The sequence below is a fragment of the Cebidichthys violaceus genome, unplaced genomic scaffold (genome assembly GCF_023349555.1).
Source record: "Cebidichthys violaceus isolate CVI_PGR_0920_01 unplaced genomic scaffold, fCebVio1.0.p SCAF_30, whole genome shotgun sequence".
NCBI lineage: Eukaryota > Metazoa > Chordata > Actinopteri > Perciformes > Stichaeidae > Cebidichthys > Cebidichthys violaceus.
This window is the reverse complement of record NW_027176484.1, coordinates 2,677,474-2,697,183: the sequence shown is the minus strand read 5'-3', so window position 1 is coordinate 2,697,183 and position 19,710 is coordinate 2,677,474. Positions and strand designations below refer to the sequence as shown.

General features: G+C 40.4%; 2 protein-coding genes across 5 annotated transcripts in view; one reads left to right on the top strand and one right to left on the bottom strand.

Annotated features, from left to right (window-relative positions):
* coro2ba (coronin, actin binding protein, 2Ba) overlaps positions 1 to 2,673 on the top strand; it is a 44,498-nt gene extending 41,825 nt beyond the window's left edge. For all 3 annotated transcript variants that reach the window (XM_068724385.1, XM_068724386.1, XM_068724384.1), the window contains exon 12: positions 407 to 2,673. In XM_068724385.1, coding sequence (XP_068580486.1) covers positions 407 to 541 — 135 coding nt within the window. In that variant the 3' untranslated portion in view covers positions 542 to 2,673. The remainder of the gene's footprint in view (positions 1 to 406) is intronic.
* On the bottom strand, positions 2,661 to 8,489 carry anp32a (acidic (leucine-rich) nuclear phosphoprotein 32 family, member A). Of its 2 annotated transcripts, none has more exons than XM_068724388.1 (7): positions 8,329 to 8,489; positions 5,525 to 5,674; positions 5,320 to 5,442; positions 5,027 to 5,225; positions 4,792 to 4,937; positions 4,691 to 4,745; positions 2,661 to 3,925 (listed from the first exon to the last, which is right to left on the bottom strand). In XM_068724388.1, the coding sequence occupies exons 1-7, from the start codon at positions 8,380 to 8,382 to the stop codon at positions 3,858 to 3,860; spliced, it is 795 nt and encodes a 264-aa protein (XP_068580489.1). In that variant the 5' UTR covers positions 8,383 to 8,489; the 3' UTR covers positions 2,661 to 3,857. The 2 variants fall into 2 exon arrangements, with proteins under 2 accessions (XP_068580489.1, XP_068580488.1); XM_068724387.1 differs by having other exon boundaries at positions 4,828 to 4,937.
* Positions 8,490 to 19,710: the final 11,221 nt, after the last annotated feature.

Below are 19,710 nucleotides of genomic sequence, written 5' to 3'. Positions count from 1 at the left end.
CACACACACACACACACACACACGACCGATATCATAATCTCCCAGCGCAGATAACGGTAGCAATAGCGGCTGTGTTATTGACAGCATTGATTGCACTGCTTATTAACGGGCGTGGTCCATGCTATATATATCATGTCCTGTTTCTTGGACTGTTTTCACCTATTGACCCAACAAAGAGGAGCTATTACAGTTTATGGGGATCCAAATTCAATTGACAAAAAGACAAATGAGGATCATGTGAGCTGCACTGAAAGGGATCGATTGATCGGGTCGATGTAGTTGATTGAATGGGTGAAGAAGCGACTGTACATTCTCCAAATGTCCTGTATTAACGGTAGCTTTCCGTGCTTGAATGTTAAAGTGCATATTTTTTTACATGCACAAGCTCTTGTTTTTCTTTACGCAGCTCCTGCGGATGTTCTTCCGGCAGCAGGATGAATTGCGGCGGCTAAAGGAGGAGCTGACCACCAAGGACGTGCGAATACGCCAGCTGGAGCTGGAGCTCAACAACCTGAAGAACGTTAGCCCCAACAACGTCTGACCTCTCAGCCTCCTGGACTGGCAAAGCCGCTTCCTTTGCCTCCAATTTCTGACCTCCAACAAGCTTCTGAGCCCTCCTATGCCTCTTTTTTGATATATCATTACTTCATTCCTGCTGCCCTGCATAGTGCACACAATATGATAAGTGGTGGATAATGTCTTAACTGGTGCAATTACTGGAATATTGTAATAATGACAAATATGAGTAATGGAGACAAGGAAGCGTTTATGGATTCATTAAACATGAAATCGATGCTAGGAAAGAGTTAAAATCCATTTAGGTATCATCTAGTTTTACAACTTACTCTTGATCTAGTTTCTGCCAGACCTCCTGAGAGTTTGTCTCACTGTGCCTACCCTATCATTCACGTGGAAATACCTTAGTCTGCATTCAAAAACAGCCCCTACACTCCTGTAATGACCAAACTGCCATCTAATCCTCCTTTTAGTTCTTTTGCTGAGGACAAAAAGACCGTCACTGGCTCCTGTTTTCCTTCCTCAAGGCCTTAGACCCTGCTGCAGCGAGCTGCAACGTCATTTCAAAATGGCTGCCGCGTGAAATACTTTTGAACCTGACAGACGAGACGAGCTTTGTGCAGACATGGATCATGTTTTTCCACAGAGCAGCTTATCCCGTAGCTTCTGTTCTCACCTACAGATGTTGCTGGTTATAATTTGACTTCACAATACTGACATAGCTACCCGAGTGCAGCCTTTCCTCCTAAGGAGAATGGAGAGTTCATTCACTTTCAGTATTTTATTGTTTATTTAAATATTGGGAAAGCAGCGGGGGAGAAACTGATCCACTTATGTAACTGGAATATAGTCTCAAGGGAAGCTTTGCAGGCTGTTATTGGATTTTAGGGCTCATTTTGAGGACGGAGGAGCGTAATGTATATTGACTTCTATTTATTTGTCATGTTACCTTTTTTTAGCTAATATGTAAATCTTTTAATCCCATTGTTTTTGTATGGTGTGGCTGCGCAAGTTATGATTGTGATGCTTGATAGATTTTTTGCTGAATGTTTTTCCGATTGAAAAGATGCAAGATTTGTGTGAAACTGTACCTTTGACGGTATTAGTTCTTTTGACTCCGACAACATAACTGCAGATAAGGTATACAAATATAATCTTGCCTTTTCCTAACAGTGCAGAAAACTGTAATAATAACCGTCCTTTTACATTTAAAACTAAGTGTCACTATTAGTGAGATGTGTTTAACTGTAGATGTGTAATTTTGATCTAGAGTCTCCAGGTCATCTGCCTCTCCTCCTCTACTTGTACCACCAACAGTCTTAGTCTATACTGCAGCTTAAATCACTCCGTTTCACCATTCAACAGTTTTTCCCTTGTGGTTACTGGCTTCACATGAGATTGGATCTATTATGACAGCCAGGCACTCTGCTACCAAAAACTATTCTTTTAATCCAGGCCCAGTCACATTACTGATTCTGCTCTCGATGGACTAAGAAAAGGAAAAGATGAATCTGCAGCATGAGTAGCAAGAATGGAATTTGAAAGTGAGTAGTTGAGGCGGGGACAACGCTTTATGGCTTCCGTTAAGAAACAGAACCCTTTAAATGTTGACTTGAAGCCACTGACAACAATGGTAAATGCGTATGTTTCTTGCAGGAGAAGTTTAAAGGCTACAGTGAAAGTAGACAGTGGGAAACGGATCTACCAGAGATGGATCAGCTACAGTTGGGCTGGAGTTATGTCAGGGCTTCTCATGTAGGTGTACTGTGGAATGAAAACCAACCACGCAGCTGGTAACTCTTTGTGAATGTAGGATAACAGGACAGACGGATAACAGGTTTTTAAAATGACTGAAACCCTCTTTGTACAGTTGTTGGATGAATTTTGGCTTAGACAGTAGTACCATGGCAGTTCCTCCCAATTTGTTGGGCACTAATCAACTTTATAGGAAGCAAGTAAACCCCAGCTTAAATTTGGTCTTGGTAGTACTTTTACTCTATTTTGAACAAGGCTTAAAGTACCAGGTCTCACTCTGCAGAAAACGCATCCTAGATGAGTTTTCCATCAACAATACCTTACAACTGGAATCCTGAATCACCATTTGACTTTGACTGTGTTGTACAAGGATCACAAACTTCAAAACATATATAAAAGGGATTTATTGATGTGAATGGGAGGGAAAAAGAAACAATTTGGTTGATGACAGTGGATTTAACATAGTGTGAAAAATCACTGAGGTAGGCCAATTTGACCAGTACGTATATAATAGTGAAAACAAAGTCCAAATAACTGACCGTTTCCAGAGTCTTTGAAACAATACATTTTCAATGCACATAAGCTGCGGTTGTAACCTCCATTTATGTATATCAAGTACTTCTCTACACTACCACCACAAACATTGCCACCCGTGTGTCACAGAAAGGAACGTGGAAAAAAAAAAAAAAAAGCGATAATGAGTTCCGATGTTGAACATTTCTCTTTATGGAAAGATTATGCATACAAAGTTATGTTCAAATTCCAAGAAATTTCACACTGCGTAGTTTAGATAAAGCAGCATACATATTTAATATCTTATTACAATTCATAGTTTCACCTCAGTTGTCTGTTCAATGTCTGCCGTCATCAAAGAGAATACAAAAAAATAGATTTGGTCATTATTTACAAGAACACGTAATTTCCGAACTATCAAAGCTGAGGGTTTAAGGAGGAGGAGGAGCAGCTTTGACAAGGGCAGACATTTTTTTTTGCTATGATTTAAAAATATGCCCGGTGAGGGGTCACACTGTGCATGTTCAGACAGAAGTTTCACACCAGGACAGCAGAGTATTGGCATACTGGTGACACTACAAATACATAACTTACATTAAAAAAAATAATAATGCAAAAATAAGTTTAAGACGAGGAGAGGACAGCCATACATGAAATCCAGTAGTTGACTTTAAAATGTATTAGACATGCACTCTTTTTTTTGTTTCATTTCGTTTTTTTTCTTTTGAAGGGGGCTCCTTTAAAATACATACGTCATCAGAAACTGGTCTTACACAAAACGGTGAGAAAAGAAAAAACATTTCTTAAAAAGGTTTATCTTTGCTATTATTTGAGATTACAAAATTGGTGTCCACAAAGCAGTTAAAAGTGGACAGTAAAGACTGGAACATGGGAGCATCAAAAGGTACATAAATTTAACTTATTTCCCCAGACAACCCCGTCTACCTGACTGGCCAATAACAAAAACCACTCCTACTGCAATATGAAACTGGGGGTAAAATACTTGGGGCTGTTGGGAAGTGACAGGGAGATACAAGTTTAAAACAGTTCACAACTTAGCTTCCAGAGGACTCTCAATCGTCTTCATCCTCCTCCCCTTCTTCATCCAGCTCCCTTTTTCTCTTCTGGCCTCGCTCGTCTTCTAGAAAACAACAGTTGGATTTTTAAAAAAAGGACACAAACGTTCAGGTTCTCTCGTCGCAACGAAAAGCAACGCCGGCTCAAACTGTATGCAATTTTCACGTTACAAGTCAAATTTACATTTCTTTGTGGTGGACAATAAAGGTTTTCTGAATCAGCTGAGTGAGGCAAAATGAATGAATCTTCTGTCAGCTCTCTATTCTACCCACAATGCAATGCAGCAAAGAGAACGGAGGAGCTTCCCGCAGCTGGAAAAAATGACAACTACCAGTGAACGGTGGTGAAAACACTTCAGTTGAATAGTCAATGGGATTCTGAAGTTTTTGACCACTAGTAGCGCTATGGAGCAATGGTTTCACCAGTGGGTCCCTATTTCGTTGCACAATACAAATCCAATACAAAATGTTTTTTCTCAATAAGGAAGAGGAAATCCTTCCTGACCAGAGTTTAATCTACTGTGATGCAAATTTCCTGAGCTGGTTTTGTGAAAATCATGGCACCAACAAAAGCTAGCTAGCAACATTGGAAGTAAGCAGCATACGGTATTAGATTTATCATTTTGAATTGGATTTGCAGATGCTTTATGCGCAAAGAAATTAATTGAATATTTTTGTTGTTTGGAGAGTAACCCAGAAGGTAGAAAACATAATTTTGTTTCCCAAAAATAAAATGAATACTATTACACTAAGTACATAATTTATGTGATATACACTAGTATGGAATTGGGAGACAGCTGAGTTTAAATGTCAGCCACCATTTTACTCACCGTCATCATCCTCGTCTTCAACCTCCTTGTCATTCAGGTCTTCCTCCTCTTCCTCCTTTTTGAAAAACAGACAAGACAAAGTTAATGTCATTATTTCAGACTGAGCACTTCAAAGTGTAAATGGCATTTGTTCTCACCTCTCCACTGAGGTCCTCATCTTCCTCTTCTTCATTCTCCTCTTCGTCGTCCTCTCCCTCTTCCTCCTCCTCGTCTCCTGGGGCTGCATCCTCATCATCCTCCTCCTCGTCTACATATTGGTAAAAACCACCAACATTAGCAACTTCCAAGAGACGCGAGATAGAACACGCGGCGGGTACGCAAAGCCTCAAAACTCACCGTCTTCATCGTCCTCGTCATCTTCCAAGCCCTCTGCGTAGACCTCGGCGTCAGAGTCTGGCGCCTCTTTGTCGTCTTTGTCGTATCCGTCCAGGTACGTGAGCTGGGGTAGGAGCTTGAAGACGTTGTCTCTGTACTCGTTCAGGTTCGTCACCTCACAGTTGAACAGATCTAAGCTTTTCAGGGTCGCCAATTCTTTCTGTCAAACGAAGAATCAAGTTTGATGAAGAATATCAGCCAGCTGCCTTTGTATACTGTGTCCCCTCGCCTAAGTACTTTTGGGTCCCACTTACCAATGGTTCTATTGTGCTGAGGTCTTTAATCTTGTTGCCACTGAGGTTGAGATGTGTGAGTTTGGGGCATTTCGCTGCCAGAACTTCCAGCCCCCCTGAGATCCTGTTATCGCTGAGTTCAAGCTGTTGGCCAATCAAACAATCAGAATATGCAAAACCTTGAAGCTGTAAGTCACGGACTGGTTTTGCGCAGAGCAACACCCACCTTTTTGAGTTTATTTAGCCTGGGCAGGTGGGCGACCGTCGTGAGTCCGACATTGATTGTGCTGAGGAATTCCAGCTCCTCAAATTCGTCCGTTAGACCCTCGATCTTCCCTTCATTTGAGCGACAGTTGTCTAGAACAAGTTCTTTGACCTGCACAAACAAACAAAGGCATCCTGTCAGCAGTTCTTACATTTCAAAATACAAATACAAAGTGCATAAAATATGACAAGTATGTGTTCAGAAATTGAACATTAAGTTTAAGCTATTTCAAGGTTGAAACTCTTTTGATAATAGTTTTGTTTTATTATATTTGGGAGGGACGCACTTAGAATGTTGATGACCTGTAGCTCTTATTCCGACTGAAGTTGAATGTGACTTTACTTGTAAGTCGCTTTGGACAATAACGACTATGAAATAAATACACTGTAAAAATGTTGAGTAGTATGTGCCACTCTAAACTGATTGTGTTTCAGCTTTTGGGAAGACATTTCCTGACTAGACCTCTTAATTTAAAACGTTTAATAAAATGTGTATTTAAGGAGAAAGCTATCACAGGATGGTTCACACTACTTCAACCATAAAACCTTATCTGCAGTCAAAGTGGCTTGTTGCCAGTGCACAGTACGTTATTTAGTACTTATACTTTACTAAGTAATACCATGTTTTGTCACTTTAAACTCCACTCAGAGGGAGATATTGTACTTTTTACTTCACTACGTGACCACTATATTTACTATTTACTTTGCAGTTTTTATTTTATTTTTCAAATATAATGATCCATTCATACATATATATACACAACAGATCAGCAGTATATAATGTTGGTAATATATTATACATTATACTATAACATTCTGATGCTTGAGTATCTTGATTTATGATACTTAAAGTAAATTTAGCTGATAAATACTTGAACTTTTAAAGCAGGACTTGAAGCACAATTGTGAAGTATTTATATTGTGTTGTACTGCTGTTTTTGGTGAAGTAAAAGATCTATTTTTCTACCAGTGCTTGAAAGTAATTAAGTAGGCAACATTTACCCAAGTACTGCACTTAAGTACAATTCTGAGGTACTTGTACATTACTCGAGTATTTCAATCAGTCAGTTATTTAATAATGACCATTAAAATTCGCCCCGACAGTTAAACAGATAAACAGTTCGTCCATCAACACAGCCCTGATAAATACATCACATACGACAGTGGGCTTTAAGAGTGTTGACTATTCACCGGGCGCATTGATATTTGATTAGACTGAAATGCGGTCACAGATGTGCTGTTATCTGATATTTGATATTTCACCGCGGCTTGGAACGTGACTCCGCCAATCAGCACTGACGACCGGAACTATAATAACAATAAAAACATACGGTCCATCAATAATCCGTCGAAAACATGTCAACGCTCTAGTTATCGCGATGCATTGGCTCTCCGGCCATTACGTAAATATGTCCAGTTGCAACAGACATCAAGCGACAGTTTAGTAGGCGTTTATTTATTTGAATTATTTACTGGTCACAGAGTTAAACCGTAATAAGAGATGTGTATGTACGCGCGCGTGTGTGTGTGTGTGTGTGTGTGTGTGTGTGTGTGTGTGTGTGTGTGTGTGTGAGTGAGACTGGTTCAGAGCGGTTAGTCAAAACAAGTCGGAGGCAGAATCAGACCTACGAGTCGTGCACAGGGTCATTTGTGAGTAGGAGGGGCCGCGGAAGCACATTAGAAAGCTGCCAGGCAAAACGTTACATTGTCGCTCGCGCTAAAACAGTTGCCGATTGGATTGAGTGGCGCGTGTAGACTTCTGTAAATGAGGAGGTATGAAGAACTTTTCGTCGTGTGTGTGCGCTTGTGTCGAATGAAACGGGACATTCGGCGTGTTTCGGATTGCCTTTGTTTCACGGTAAAATGGCGGCTTGTCCTAGTTCTGGAAAACTAGAGCAACAACGCGGCTCGACGGTTTGTTTTCATTATGGCTGCTGAAACCCTCCCCTCCCCCCCGCACAAAGAGTCTCGATGTAAACGGCTGAATGAAACACCCAAACGATGCTTTTTCGTTTGCGTGTCATCTCTTCCCTCCCCCCGTGTTCTCGCCCCGGCCTTGGTGGCGCGTAACGGTCCACGCTGACACCGCTTTTCTTTCGGCCATCTGTGCGCGCGGTGGCTCCGGTTGTAGTCTGCGTGGGGGGTTTTCTGCAAGGCTCCACCGGTGTGAGACGGTCAACGTTTGAATGCACTTTTCTGCAGAAATAAAAAGCCACTCCAACCGGACGGGTCGAGGACATATATGAAGGGTATAGGATGCAAGCTGTAAGGCGACAAGTCGAGGCTCTGATCTTTACGCATCGTTGGTAATGTCATGACTTTGAGTCTCCGCATCAAGTGCACGGCTTTAAATGTTTTGAGTAAAAGCGCCCCCCTAGTCAAAGCATCGTCAAACAGCGAGTACATTACAAGAGCACCGGGGGGGTTTAAAAAGGGGGCTCGTTCGTAGATCAAAAGTTACAAATATGGCTCCTCGTACCGCTTTGCCTTGTTTATACCGCTGGCATGAAAAGAGCCGCGGTGCATTTGTCAAAGCTGCACATCAGAGACGTGCAACAAAAGTTCCTGCAGCAGCCGCCGACTGTAAACACGTTCGACAATGTGACCCGACGTCTCCGTCATCTTTTTTTTTTTAAACTTGCAAAAGAAACTTTGTATCTCCTCCTCTCCTCTCCTCTCCTCCACGCCAAGGCATCACACGAAAGATTCTCCATTATCTTTGAGAGTAACAAAAAACATCACCATTGAGACGTGAAGCCGACTTACATCTGACGGAGTGCGGTTCCGCAACTCCAGGTGGATTCTTTTCTTCATGTCCATCCTCGATCGGCGCGCCCCCCTCGATACGATGCACACTTTTTCAAATAATTACTGCAAAATGCAACTACCACCTCCAGGACAGACTGCTGTTGTTCATTCAAACTTGATCCGCTCGGTGGGCGGGAGCACGTCTCGGGATTGTCGTCACCGCCGACCAATGGCGCGCGCCAAATAAAGAGGGAACGGATTTACAGACACGCGGGCCAATGAGGACGCCCTTATAAGACTGGGTGGGGTTTTGTTGTCGAAGTTTGGTTGTTTAGTTAACTTAAGTTTACATGGCTTTAATGTGGCGCTTTAAAGGTTTACACGGAATACACGCCATGGGGGAGGGATGCCACGTGTGTAATAATCACTATTAATCATCCACCACACGTGAAGTCTTGTTATAAACCTGGTCATTTTGCAGATCTTATTGATTTTTTAAAAATATTCTGTCATAAAGCATCATACACACAATTTGCCTATGTTTGTCCCTATACTAATAACATAAAGAAAAATCCCAGATGTTATCCCACATGGGACATGAACATGCAAAGAAAGAAGAACATTAAGTTGTACAAATGAAATGTTTTACCTTCTTCAAAACTGAAGACAATTTGCAAATGCACCCTTTTTATTTGTTTTATGGAAAAGGGCTGCCAGGGCGTTTAACACGATAGAATGGAAGCAACATGAAGTATAGTTATTTTAACAAATATATAAAAACCACATCTGTATATTTTATTTACTAACTCAGATAAAGTTGATTTAGTGCTGATTTACTCTTAAAATATAGTACAACTTATTTCCACAATGGTTCTGGCTCGCCCGAAGTCTTGATAACAGACTTAAATGTAAGATTTAATTATTCAAGGTATTACATATCAGCCTATACAAATGCACGCACACATGTCCCTTTAATTGAATTGTTTGAATACATCCCCTATATACCATCCAAGGCCTCTTCATAAGGAAGTGTTGTTTATCAGATCATGGTTTATAGGTGCCTCAGTTTTGAATATAAAGTTTTGTGAAGTTTCCCTTGAAGAACTGTGCTGCAGAGGGTGTAACCAATCCAAACAATCCAACCCGTACAAGCAACGAAGAGGTTTATGGTGACCACATGCACTGCTTCACTGTCACCACACGGTGCCAGCCGACACCAGGACAATATCTGATGAATTCAGCTCCTTCAGTCAGAGCTCATGCACAGCGTGGGTTTGAATCATTTTCAATTCAAATAGGGAAAGGCTATAAAACGTTGCGTACGTCATTTTCTCTTACATGCAAAATGCAGACATGGAACGTGTGAAGCTGCTTCCACAGTGTTTTAAGTGTTTACAGAACATTTCATATTGTTGAACAGTGTTACTTAGCAATGTTTAATCCACTCCATATGTCATGATTTCCCCTATTTTAATAAGAATGTATTGCTAACATGTTGTTAGCAATACATCACTTCTATGTGGGGTGTCAGAGACCTCAGTTGATGGTTGGATCCAGTCATACAGCTTGTACTTTGATTGATGTTGTAGGCAGCGCTACCTTTGCAAATCCCATGTAAGTGGATTTTGTGATTCATTAATTTATTTGGATCCCCATGATTTGTCACGCAACGTATGTCAATCACTCAATTAGCTGTTGGAATACAAAAAGAAGCAGAAAGATATAATACAGGTGCAGAACTGCATTGGGATCACGTTCAGGCTGCAAAATGGACTCCCAAGGTTTTGCTTTTGGGCCAAAGCTACATGATTTAAGTCTGGCTCAGCGCCGAAAGTGTCCAACATGCAAATCACACACCTGATCAACAGACACAAGTACAAAGTTCCACACACAAACACATTAATACACACATATATTTTGGAAAGGTCTAGAACCACGACTCGTTGCTGCAAGTTACAGTTTAGACTGACAGTGGAGTGTGTTAATACTTTGGTATCAAAGTATATTTATTATTTATTACTTTGTGCATATTTCCCCCTCTACTAAAGCAAAAATAATGCACTGTTACTTTATGTAATGCTTCACTCAATCATATTTAATGTGTTATTGTGTGTGGCAAATGACTGAAGTGCTGAAGGCGCTTCTTTTCCTGAGCCAAGAGGTCATTCTGCTGCTGCATCACTGTCGACGAAGAAGAGGTTAGAAGATACGTCCATAGTTGCTGAGGCTATGAAGGCAAATCGATGTCAAAATCCGTGAGCACAAATGAGATCCACGCGCGCTTGAGCGTAGAGGTCCTCCCGCGCGTGCAAATCAAACAGCCGCGCACGTGTATTACTTTTGCTAACGCTTTTGAGCAAAATTGAAGCCTGAGAGGAGAAAAACATGCTTTGAGCGCGAGGGGCGTCCCCTAGCGCGCGACTACCATCACTGCTCTTCTGCTCGCGAAACTTTAACCTGCTCGTTTGTTTTTTTTTGACAGTAGGTGGGCGGACCCAGTCACCATCGCATCACTACATTTTAATTGGTTACAATCCTCGCCTTTAAATTGGTTGCATATCACTCTGACACAGACGCGAGCGAGCAGGTGAGAGGCTCCCCACGTGCTACTGTCCTCCACACAATACTTTCTTCCATACACTACTGTCAATGGTGACTGGGTCCACCCACTTACTGTTAGAAAGAAAAACTACTACAGGTTAAAGTTCCTCGAGCAGAAGAGCAGTGACAGTAGTCGTGCGCTATGGACGCCCCTCGCGCTCAAAGCATGGTTCTCTCCAGAGGTAGAGCTAGAGCAGAGATACTCTGGATAATCTGGAGTGACGTGAAAGCGCTCGCAAAAGTAATACACGTGCGCGGCTGTTCGATTTGCACGCGCGGGACCTCTACACATGCGCGTGTGGATCTCTGTGTGGAGTTTGCATTTTCTCACCGTGTCAGCGTGGGTTTCCTCCCACACCTCCCAAAATATGCATTTCAGAAAATATACAATAAATCTGATTCTGCCTGATCTTATTGTATTTGACACTACTGGATGCTCAGGACAATGTCCTCCACACACTACTGTCCTCTGTGGAGTCTTATTAATTTCCCTGTGAGAAATAAACGTGATGAGAAAAACTCTCAAAAAAAAGGACTTTTAAGTATTTTATCAAACAGACACATAGAATAATTCATCTGAATAGTCAGAGCTCTTACCCCACAGATGGTTCAGAGGTCTAACAACAAGTCAAGGATTTTCAGAGTATATTTACTACACACAAGCTGAGCTGCTTGTTCCAGCTGCACATTATCTTGTCCCCCCCCCCCCCCCCCCATTGCAGGCGTACTCCCTTTTTCGGATGGAGCTAAGATGTCAAGGCCGGGTCCAGGCCTTGACAGGTGCCCCTTTTTCTGCTTTTATGAGAAAGGCGGAGGTTCTGAGCTCTCACAACCATCAGGTTGAGATTACAGCAAGACGGGCCATTTTAGTATTTACAATTTATTGAAAAATCAACGCATATTGCGTTGTTAGCTGCGTTCTATCATGCTGAATTAATACAAATGACATAATACCCACATGATCTCGACGTGACCTAACAGTGGAAGAGAGCGTGTGACAAACAGGGCCTAGTGTCTGGGCCCATCCATACATCATTTTTGTAAATTGCACCAGATGAGGCCCAACACTTGGGGGGGGGGTGGTATAGCACACTTAGCATAAGTGTTGTGAGCTGAAAAGAGTAACCTGAAGCAGCCGCTTGCTTAGCATCCTCTGCAGGATTTCCTGTTGAAATGGGATCAGAGGCGTTGGTGTGAGCATCACATTTTATTACTCAGACAGTTTTAGGGAGCAGTATGGATAGGAGACAACGGTGAGAAATGGGCTTCCCGGATGATGTCAGAAAGGGCAAAGGCATCGCGAGAGTCTGTGCAAATGTGATCACATGTCCCAGATATAAAACTTTAGGAAAAAAATTGCAATTCAGACAGGCTAGCCAAAAATGTAAGTAGGACAACTGTATCTAATTTGCATGCTTCTTCTGTGGGACTGCAAATCATGATACCATCAACACATTGAAACAAGGCAGAACCATTTGGTCAATGTAAATCAGCCAAATGATCTCCGAAGGCACTGTGAAATACACCAGGGCTTTCTGAGCATCCCTGGTACAGCCTCTGCCTTTAAATGAGAAGGTCTTTGTGCACATATATACTCTCTTTTCCAGAGATAATTGCTGTTGCAAGGATCAGTCCTCCATATCTCTTTCATAAGAGTTGTGAGCATTGAAGGCTGCGCTGCAAATGATACATTTTTTACACAATATCTCTGAACCTCTACCCTGCCGAGCAAGTGTTCACTATATTGTTTCAGAAATAAAAGCATCTGTACAGTGTTTGACTGCCAACACATATTGGTTTTGCAGCTTATGCCTCTACAGAGAGGCTTAAGAGACTAGTTAGCCTTGTTAGAAAAATTGATTGATGCGTTTGAAATGATATACGTCTTCAGTAGGGGGTTGTAGGGAAGTTGTAACATATTGAGAGAACGGACTAATGCTTTGTTGATTTTGGACCTTGCATCGGATTTGTTGTCTTATTGATATTTATTTTTGTCATTAAGGTAGCCTACTTGAAGCAAAGGTTTTTGTATACATTTTTCATTGCAAAGCATCTGAATTCATTACTTATGTGCTGAACTGTAATTGCTTTAGCATGTTGAAAAAAGTAATAGTATTGTATGCTATAAAAAAGTAATTACAAAGTCATAGTATTGTGTGTAATAAAAAAGTATAGTAAGTCATGAAAAATTAACTAAAAGGTCAGAGTGCAGCATGTTATGAAAAAGGTCATAGTATTGTGTGTTGATAAAAGTGGTAGTATAGTATGTCAATAAAAAGTCATAAAAATCATAGCATAGGATGTCGAAAAAATGTCATAGCACAGTACCCCAAAAAAGATATTAAAAAGTCATAGTATAGTATGTAAAAAAAAAGTATTTTTTTCAAGTATGTCAAAAAATATTTTTATTTTATATAAGACCTAGTAGTGTTTTGAAAAAAGTCCTAGTAAAGTATGCTGAAAAATGTCATTATGTATTGTAGAACATCGAGAAAAGTTCTAAAAAAGTCGTAGTATAGCATGTCGAAACAAGGTGTACTAGTCATAAGATAGTATGTCTAAAAAAGTTAAAAATAAATAATAAAAAGTCATATTATAGTATGTCAAAAATAGTCAGAAAAAGTCATAAAGTATGCCGAAAAAAGTCATCGTATTAAATGGTGAGAAAAGTCCTAAGAAAAGTCCTAGTATAGTTTGTTAAAAATAGTTAGGCCTAGACATTAGAACAATGAACATAAAAGCATTATTTATTTGTAATACATTAGAGGGGTCACCACCAAAAGAACAATCAGTTCACATAAAAATCATAAAAAGTAAATAGTAAATATCTATTCAAATGAAGTAAGATAACAATAAAACCATAGTTTCTAGTTTTCTAAATCATAAATGAGAATATATATATATATCTCTTTTTATATAATATTTTATACATAGCATCTCAAGCTTTTATAAACAAACAAACACTTAGTAAATCAACTTTTTCACCATGCATTCAGTTAGTCAGACCTCCACTGAGTGGCTTTTTTCCGAAAAATAAACTTAGTCAGCATTCCTCTGTCCAGTGATCAGGCAGTAGAGCTCAGGCTGAGTTTATCCACAAGAGGGAAACAGAGTCGTCTGAAGCCAGTGGCCATCACTAGTGTGTTTAAATTGACATTTTTCACACGACCTCTTAATACAAATGTAAAAAAAGAATACATGAGTAAAGGTTGAGGAGGAGGGGCTCTCATCACAGCACAGACACAGTATCTAATGAAGAGAAAACCGATAGCCCGAATGTATGGAGCATTTGTCTGCCAGATAGAAATACATGCCGATGGTTATCTAAAGGGAGGAGTGTCTCGCTCCTCGTCCATGTAACTTCATTCGCGTGACAAATAACACGCGTGCTCATGATGAGGAGACATGTGAGTAACTGCCAATAACGGCGTTATTGCCGCCAATACGTCTCCCTCACCAGCCTCCGAGGCGATCTGCCAGACAGCCGCCTTTCTCCCCTTCGCTTCACGCAGCAGCCTTTTCTCCACATTAACTCCCCGCTTTACTCCATTAGTGTCAAACAAGCCACATTAGAAAAGCAGCACACATGCATCACGGTTAATGAGGCTAACTTTTCCATGTATTATTAATCTGGTGTAAAAAAAGCAAAACAGATTGTTGATAGATAATAAATGCAACGCAGAGTAGCTGCTTAATGTGGCTTTGTCTGCTTCACCAAGATCATAAAACTCTGTTAAGATGGAGATTTAACGTCAACACTGAATAAACACAGAGATTAAGAATTCAAGCTGTTTTACCTCTTAAAATACAGTTTCTATATCTTATAATACCTCTTACTGTAAATAGCATTGAAGGCCGTGTGATTCTGTCTGACAGCATCACATATGAATTGTGCATCAGCTCTTCATTAAAGCTGAGTGAGTGAAAATATTAAAACCCAAAGACACTGTGTTTTTGTTGCGGCTGCACTGTTCCATCAAATTGACATATTCATGTCTTGTGCATCATTTTAAACACGCTTACTTGTTGTCTTTGCACACTCTGGGATCTGCACTACGATTGAATACAGACAGTAAATCTCTGGGTTTGAACAATGTTTGGCTGCACTGCATGAGTTTGTACTGTCGGGACACAGCAGTGGAGACGGTTGGGATGGAGAAGTTAGGGACACGTCCACCAGAGGGCGACTCCACCATGAAGAATCTGGAAGACTCCCATTGAGAATTGATGGGCAGAAGCATGTCACTGTGTCAAATATCCTGAATCTCATGAATAAACTATTCAAGCTATAGGTGTTGTACATATTCAAGGAGGCATGCAGTGCGGTTCTTCAATCACATGCCCTCATTTTACATCATTGCTCTGCTCCTTTTGCCGCCAAAGGTTCCTGCCTCACACATTGACAGAAACTTGTATCTTATGAGCATTAAATAAATACGTCGGTGCCGTGTTCGTGGAAGCGTAGCGCCCACCTTTGGGTTGCTCTTGTTCGCACCGTTAGCGCTGTTTGCACCGTTAGCGCTGTTCGCACCGTTAGCGCTGTTCGCACCGTTAGCTGCGAGCCGCCGGCTCAGCTGTCGACATGTCGAGAGGCTTTTAGCTGAGACTTCTCCTTCTCCTCCATTTTATTTTATTGTGTTGGCTCTTTTGTTTTATATTAAGCTACCAAACCGTTTCTTAAATAGCTTAAATTAAAATACACATAAATAAATCATAATAATATTATAATATACAGGAATTTTACTGACTACTTTTATTTGTAATAATACTTACATACTTTTACTTAAGTGACATTTTAATTGCAGGACTTTTTCTTGTAATGAAGCATTTTAAATTGCAGTCTTTTAAATCCCAGTAGGAATTAAAAATTAATCATAAAGCCCCCCAATTTAGGCATTCACTAGACTATATGAAAGCTTTGTATTAATAATGATCCTTAACAAAGTTATTAAGAACATAAATGATCCTCCAGGATCAAATGAGCAACAAAGCAGCACCATGACAACAGATTAATCCACTTGTACGGTAGATTTGATATAAACTGTCAGCGGCAGACGTCACCATTGAAGAAAAGACAGACGATCTAGTTTCCTTTACGTGGAGTTCATGAGGAGATGGTTTGAATAATCTTGTCCGTGAAACTGTTTACAGAGATTGCTTGTTTTCTCTTGGCAGAGAGCTGCAGAGGTTTCTGGCTGGAGTTTGTAATCTCCCCTGCATGACAAACACAATACTGTTTGTATAAATCTTAGTTAGCTTGCCAGAAAGACCCACATGAGATGAGATTTGTTTGATGTGTATATATAAATATATACGCCAGACTGCTCAGCTCACCGTGCAAGTCTGGAATCATGTTAGGACACGTATTGGGGAGGTCTGGCTTGAATTACGTCACTTATCTGGAATACTGGAGCACTAAATGCTTCTTTAACTTTATTACTTCTGGACAACACGACAGAAATCCACTGATAATCTGATTCCTTTGTTTGTAATGTCAGTTGACTCACCACTACCACTGGTGTCTTCTGTGAAATAATTTTTGAAAATGGTTTAATGTGCCTGGAGCTGTTCATTGTCACAAGAGAGTCATTCTTCTTTTAGATTGTTTGCAGAAATATGTGGCTCATCCAAATCCAAATAATCCCAAATGTATTTAACTCAGAAGTTGTTGCCGCCGGAGAAAGAAATAGCGTCTGCAGATGTCTTTATGCAGACATGAAAAATCTTCTGATTTCTTATGCAGGCGTTCTCTGTTGGAGATTCTCGGCTGTCGGGCTTTGAATTTAGATCTTCATCTACCAAAACAACTTGTTTAAGATGCAATCTTAAAGAGGAGACTTGTATGTTCAGGAAATGCCGGCATGGAAAACATTTTTTCTTGGATCTTTCAAGCTAATTCTATCGAGGCATTGTCCACTTCTTTATCAAATCATGTGTTTTTAAATCTGACCCAGATGCTGTTTTTTTTTTTTTTTACTCATAGCTCTCTGATTTGTGAAGCTGCCCACTGGAACAATAAGATTCACTATGTTGGAAAATACGTAAGTGATTTAGATGCATAATTGCATTAAGAATAAGGTTTGATGTTTGACACTGTAGTGTTTAGATCGTGCACGTGTCTCCTGTGTGGATGGTACAGGTGACGTCTACTTTTAGTTGTTGGTTTATCATACAGGGACAATACAGATCACTAAAAGCAGATGTAATGTACACAAGCTAAGGTTAAAACAACTTAATGAATAAGGGGATAAAACAGATGCAGGATAGAAACAACGGAATCAACAAAACACACTGTGTGCATTTGTGTCTGTATACATGAACACAGGTGTCTGTGCGTGTGTGTGTGTGTGTGTGTGTGTGTGTGTGTGTGTGTAAGTGAATATGAATATGAGCGTACATGTATGGGACAAGTGATGCCATTCAGAAGTCATTCTGTTTTTGCAAAAACTTGAAACCACTGTTTCACTTTTATGCTGAAAACGGTGTTTTTGAATTCAGGTAGCAATGTGTTACATAATCAGAAGCTTTTACAGACAAAAATGTGACCAAATGTTATTTTGCGGTCTGGTGATTTCATTGAAAGGCCCCGATGTTGATACACTCCAACGGGTGTTTTTGGCTTCATTAGACATCTGCTCAGGACTGTGTGGGCGTGTACAGACTGAGTCATAACTTTATCTCTTCAGTGATGTCTGGAATGGTCTCTGAGATTTAAGTGCCTTTGTGTATCAGATTATGTTTGTTGGTTTCTTTCATTTTATCTGCTGTACTCGGGTCAAGACATGTTGATCTCAATGAGTTAACCTGATTAAATATAGAAGATGTGGCTAACAACAGAGCCATCGTTAGCTATACGAGTAACACCTGTGCTTTTCCTCCTATGCCCGGTCAAAATAGGTCCATTTCAGAAGTCTAATCAGCCAGAATGATTGACAACACCAGTGTGTGAGTGAGCAGGACCTTTAAACCCTCTGGTCCTAGTTTAAGATTAAAAGTTTTCTTCAACCAGTTATTTCATTTCAAAACCCACTGTAGAGTTGAACAAATCCTTTTTAGCCAAACTTCAGTCCCGGAGAATCTACCGCGCTTCTATTGTATTGGTGAAAATTATTTTTCGTACGATGCGGTTGGCTTTTTTACACAAAAATACAATAAGGGCAACATTTGTAAATGTTATTGTGTGTATCATATGTGGCAGAAATGGCGGCCGGCCCAAAGAAAACGATACTGGCTTCTTGAGAATGTGCTCGTGAGAGAGCAAATGTACCACAAGAGGGTGATATTGGTTCAAAAGAGATTCCATCAACAGTCCATGTTGAGCAGCTTCTGGAAATAATGGAAACAAATTATATTGTCGCGTTTAACGTTGAATAGAATCTGCTGACACAAAAAAAAAGCCACATTGCAAAAGTTAAAGCACATGTGTGAAACAAATAAAATAAAAAATCATTCAGATGATCACACCTTCACGCCTTTATCTAATGCGTTAATGAATGATTTAACAAGGCAGGTTTAAGGTGAACACTTTGTTTTCGTGGCACAGTGATGGCGGGGAAGAACCACTGCTGCAGAAATAATCAAGCTCTTCCACTTTTCTCCACATGGCAGCACTTTGTGCCTGCGGTAACCCCCGATGTAAGTGCTCACACGCGGGAAGATTTTTCATATAATCTTTCTGTTAATGTTACTTAGTTGTCGGCTCTAATTAACTCATCTCCCACCAGCAGCTGCCTGAACATTTAAAAAAAAAAAAGTGAAGGGACTTGATTACAGTGAAGGGTTTCTTCTGTTGTTTGGAGCAATTTGGCAGCTTTTCTGAGCAGCAACCAGGTTTTTAGATGCAGAATTCAGGCAGGTGTGCTCATATTCTGTGTAAAATGAAAACAGCAGCTGCACTGCCAAGACAGACTTATATTATATGAAGCACAAAAATGTGTTCAGTGCATCAGGACATATAGGAAAAAAAATGCATTGATGTAGCTTTAAATTAGCTTTTTCTCAAATTAAATCGGGGCTCTACCTTTTCAGACACAGGGTCAAAGGTGAACACCTCGAATATCAATTATTTACAACAGAACAACCAATAACACGACACTGGCAACTAATATCTACTGCAATAAATTCTTTATAACCTCTTCCCCTACTTCAGGAGTGTGACATGCAAAATGAATGCATCCATGTTACTTGGATGATCTCCATAGCAACAGACATGGAAGCGTGTCATGCAAAGCAGAGCTTGTTTTGATTGTTAGTGAGCAGTACCAGTAGTATAATTAACATTCATTATGGCCCTGTTCCATTTAGGTGGGCCAGGGTCCTGGTATTGTGAATGCTGGCTCACTGGAATGAATGACTAAATAGAATGTGACTGTAATTCATTTTATCATCTGTATTAAGGCACTTCAGAGCTGGAGGTTGCCGCCTGGTTTAAGACCAAACGCCTGCAACACTGGTTAGATTCCCATCAGCCTCAGCTGGAGGCAACTTTGTTCTCAGCTGAGTGTTTGCTGAATAGCGAATGTTAGCGTGCTAACACACCAAAACTCAGAGCAAAGTCGAGGCTGAAAGGTGACCGTGCTTTTTCCATCAGGGCCCCTCAGCTCTGGAAACGAGCTGCCTGAGGAGCTGAGGCTCGCAGAATCAATCATCTCTTTTAAATCACTTCTTAAAACACATTTTTACACCCTGGCTTTATTTGATGAGGTCGCTTTACTGTTTTATTTGTATTTGTTGATTTCACTCAATTATTTTACTAAATTATTTTATTTTCGTTATATTATTTCATTCATTTCTTTAATT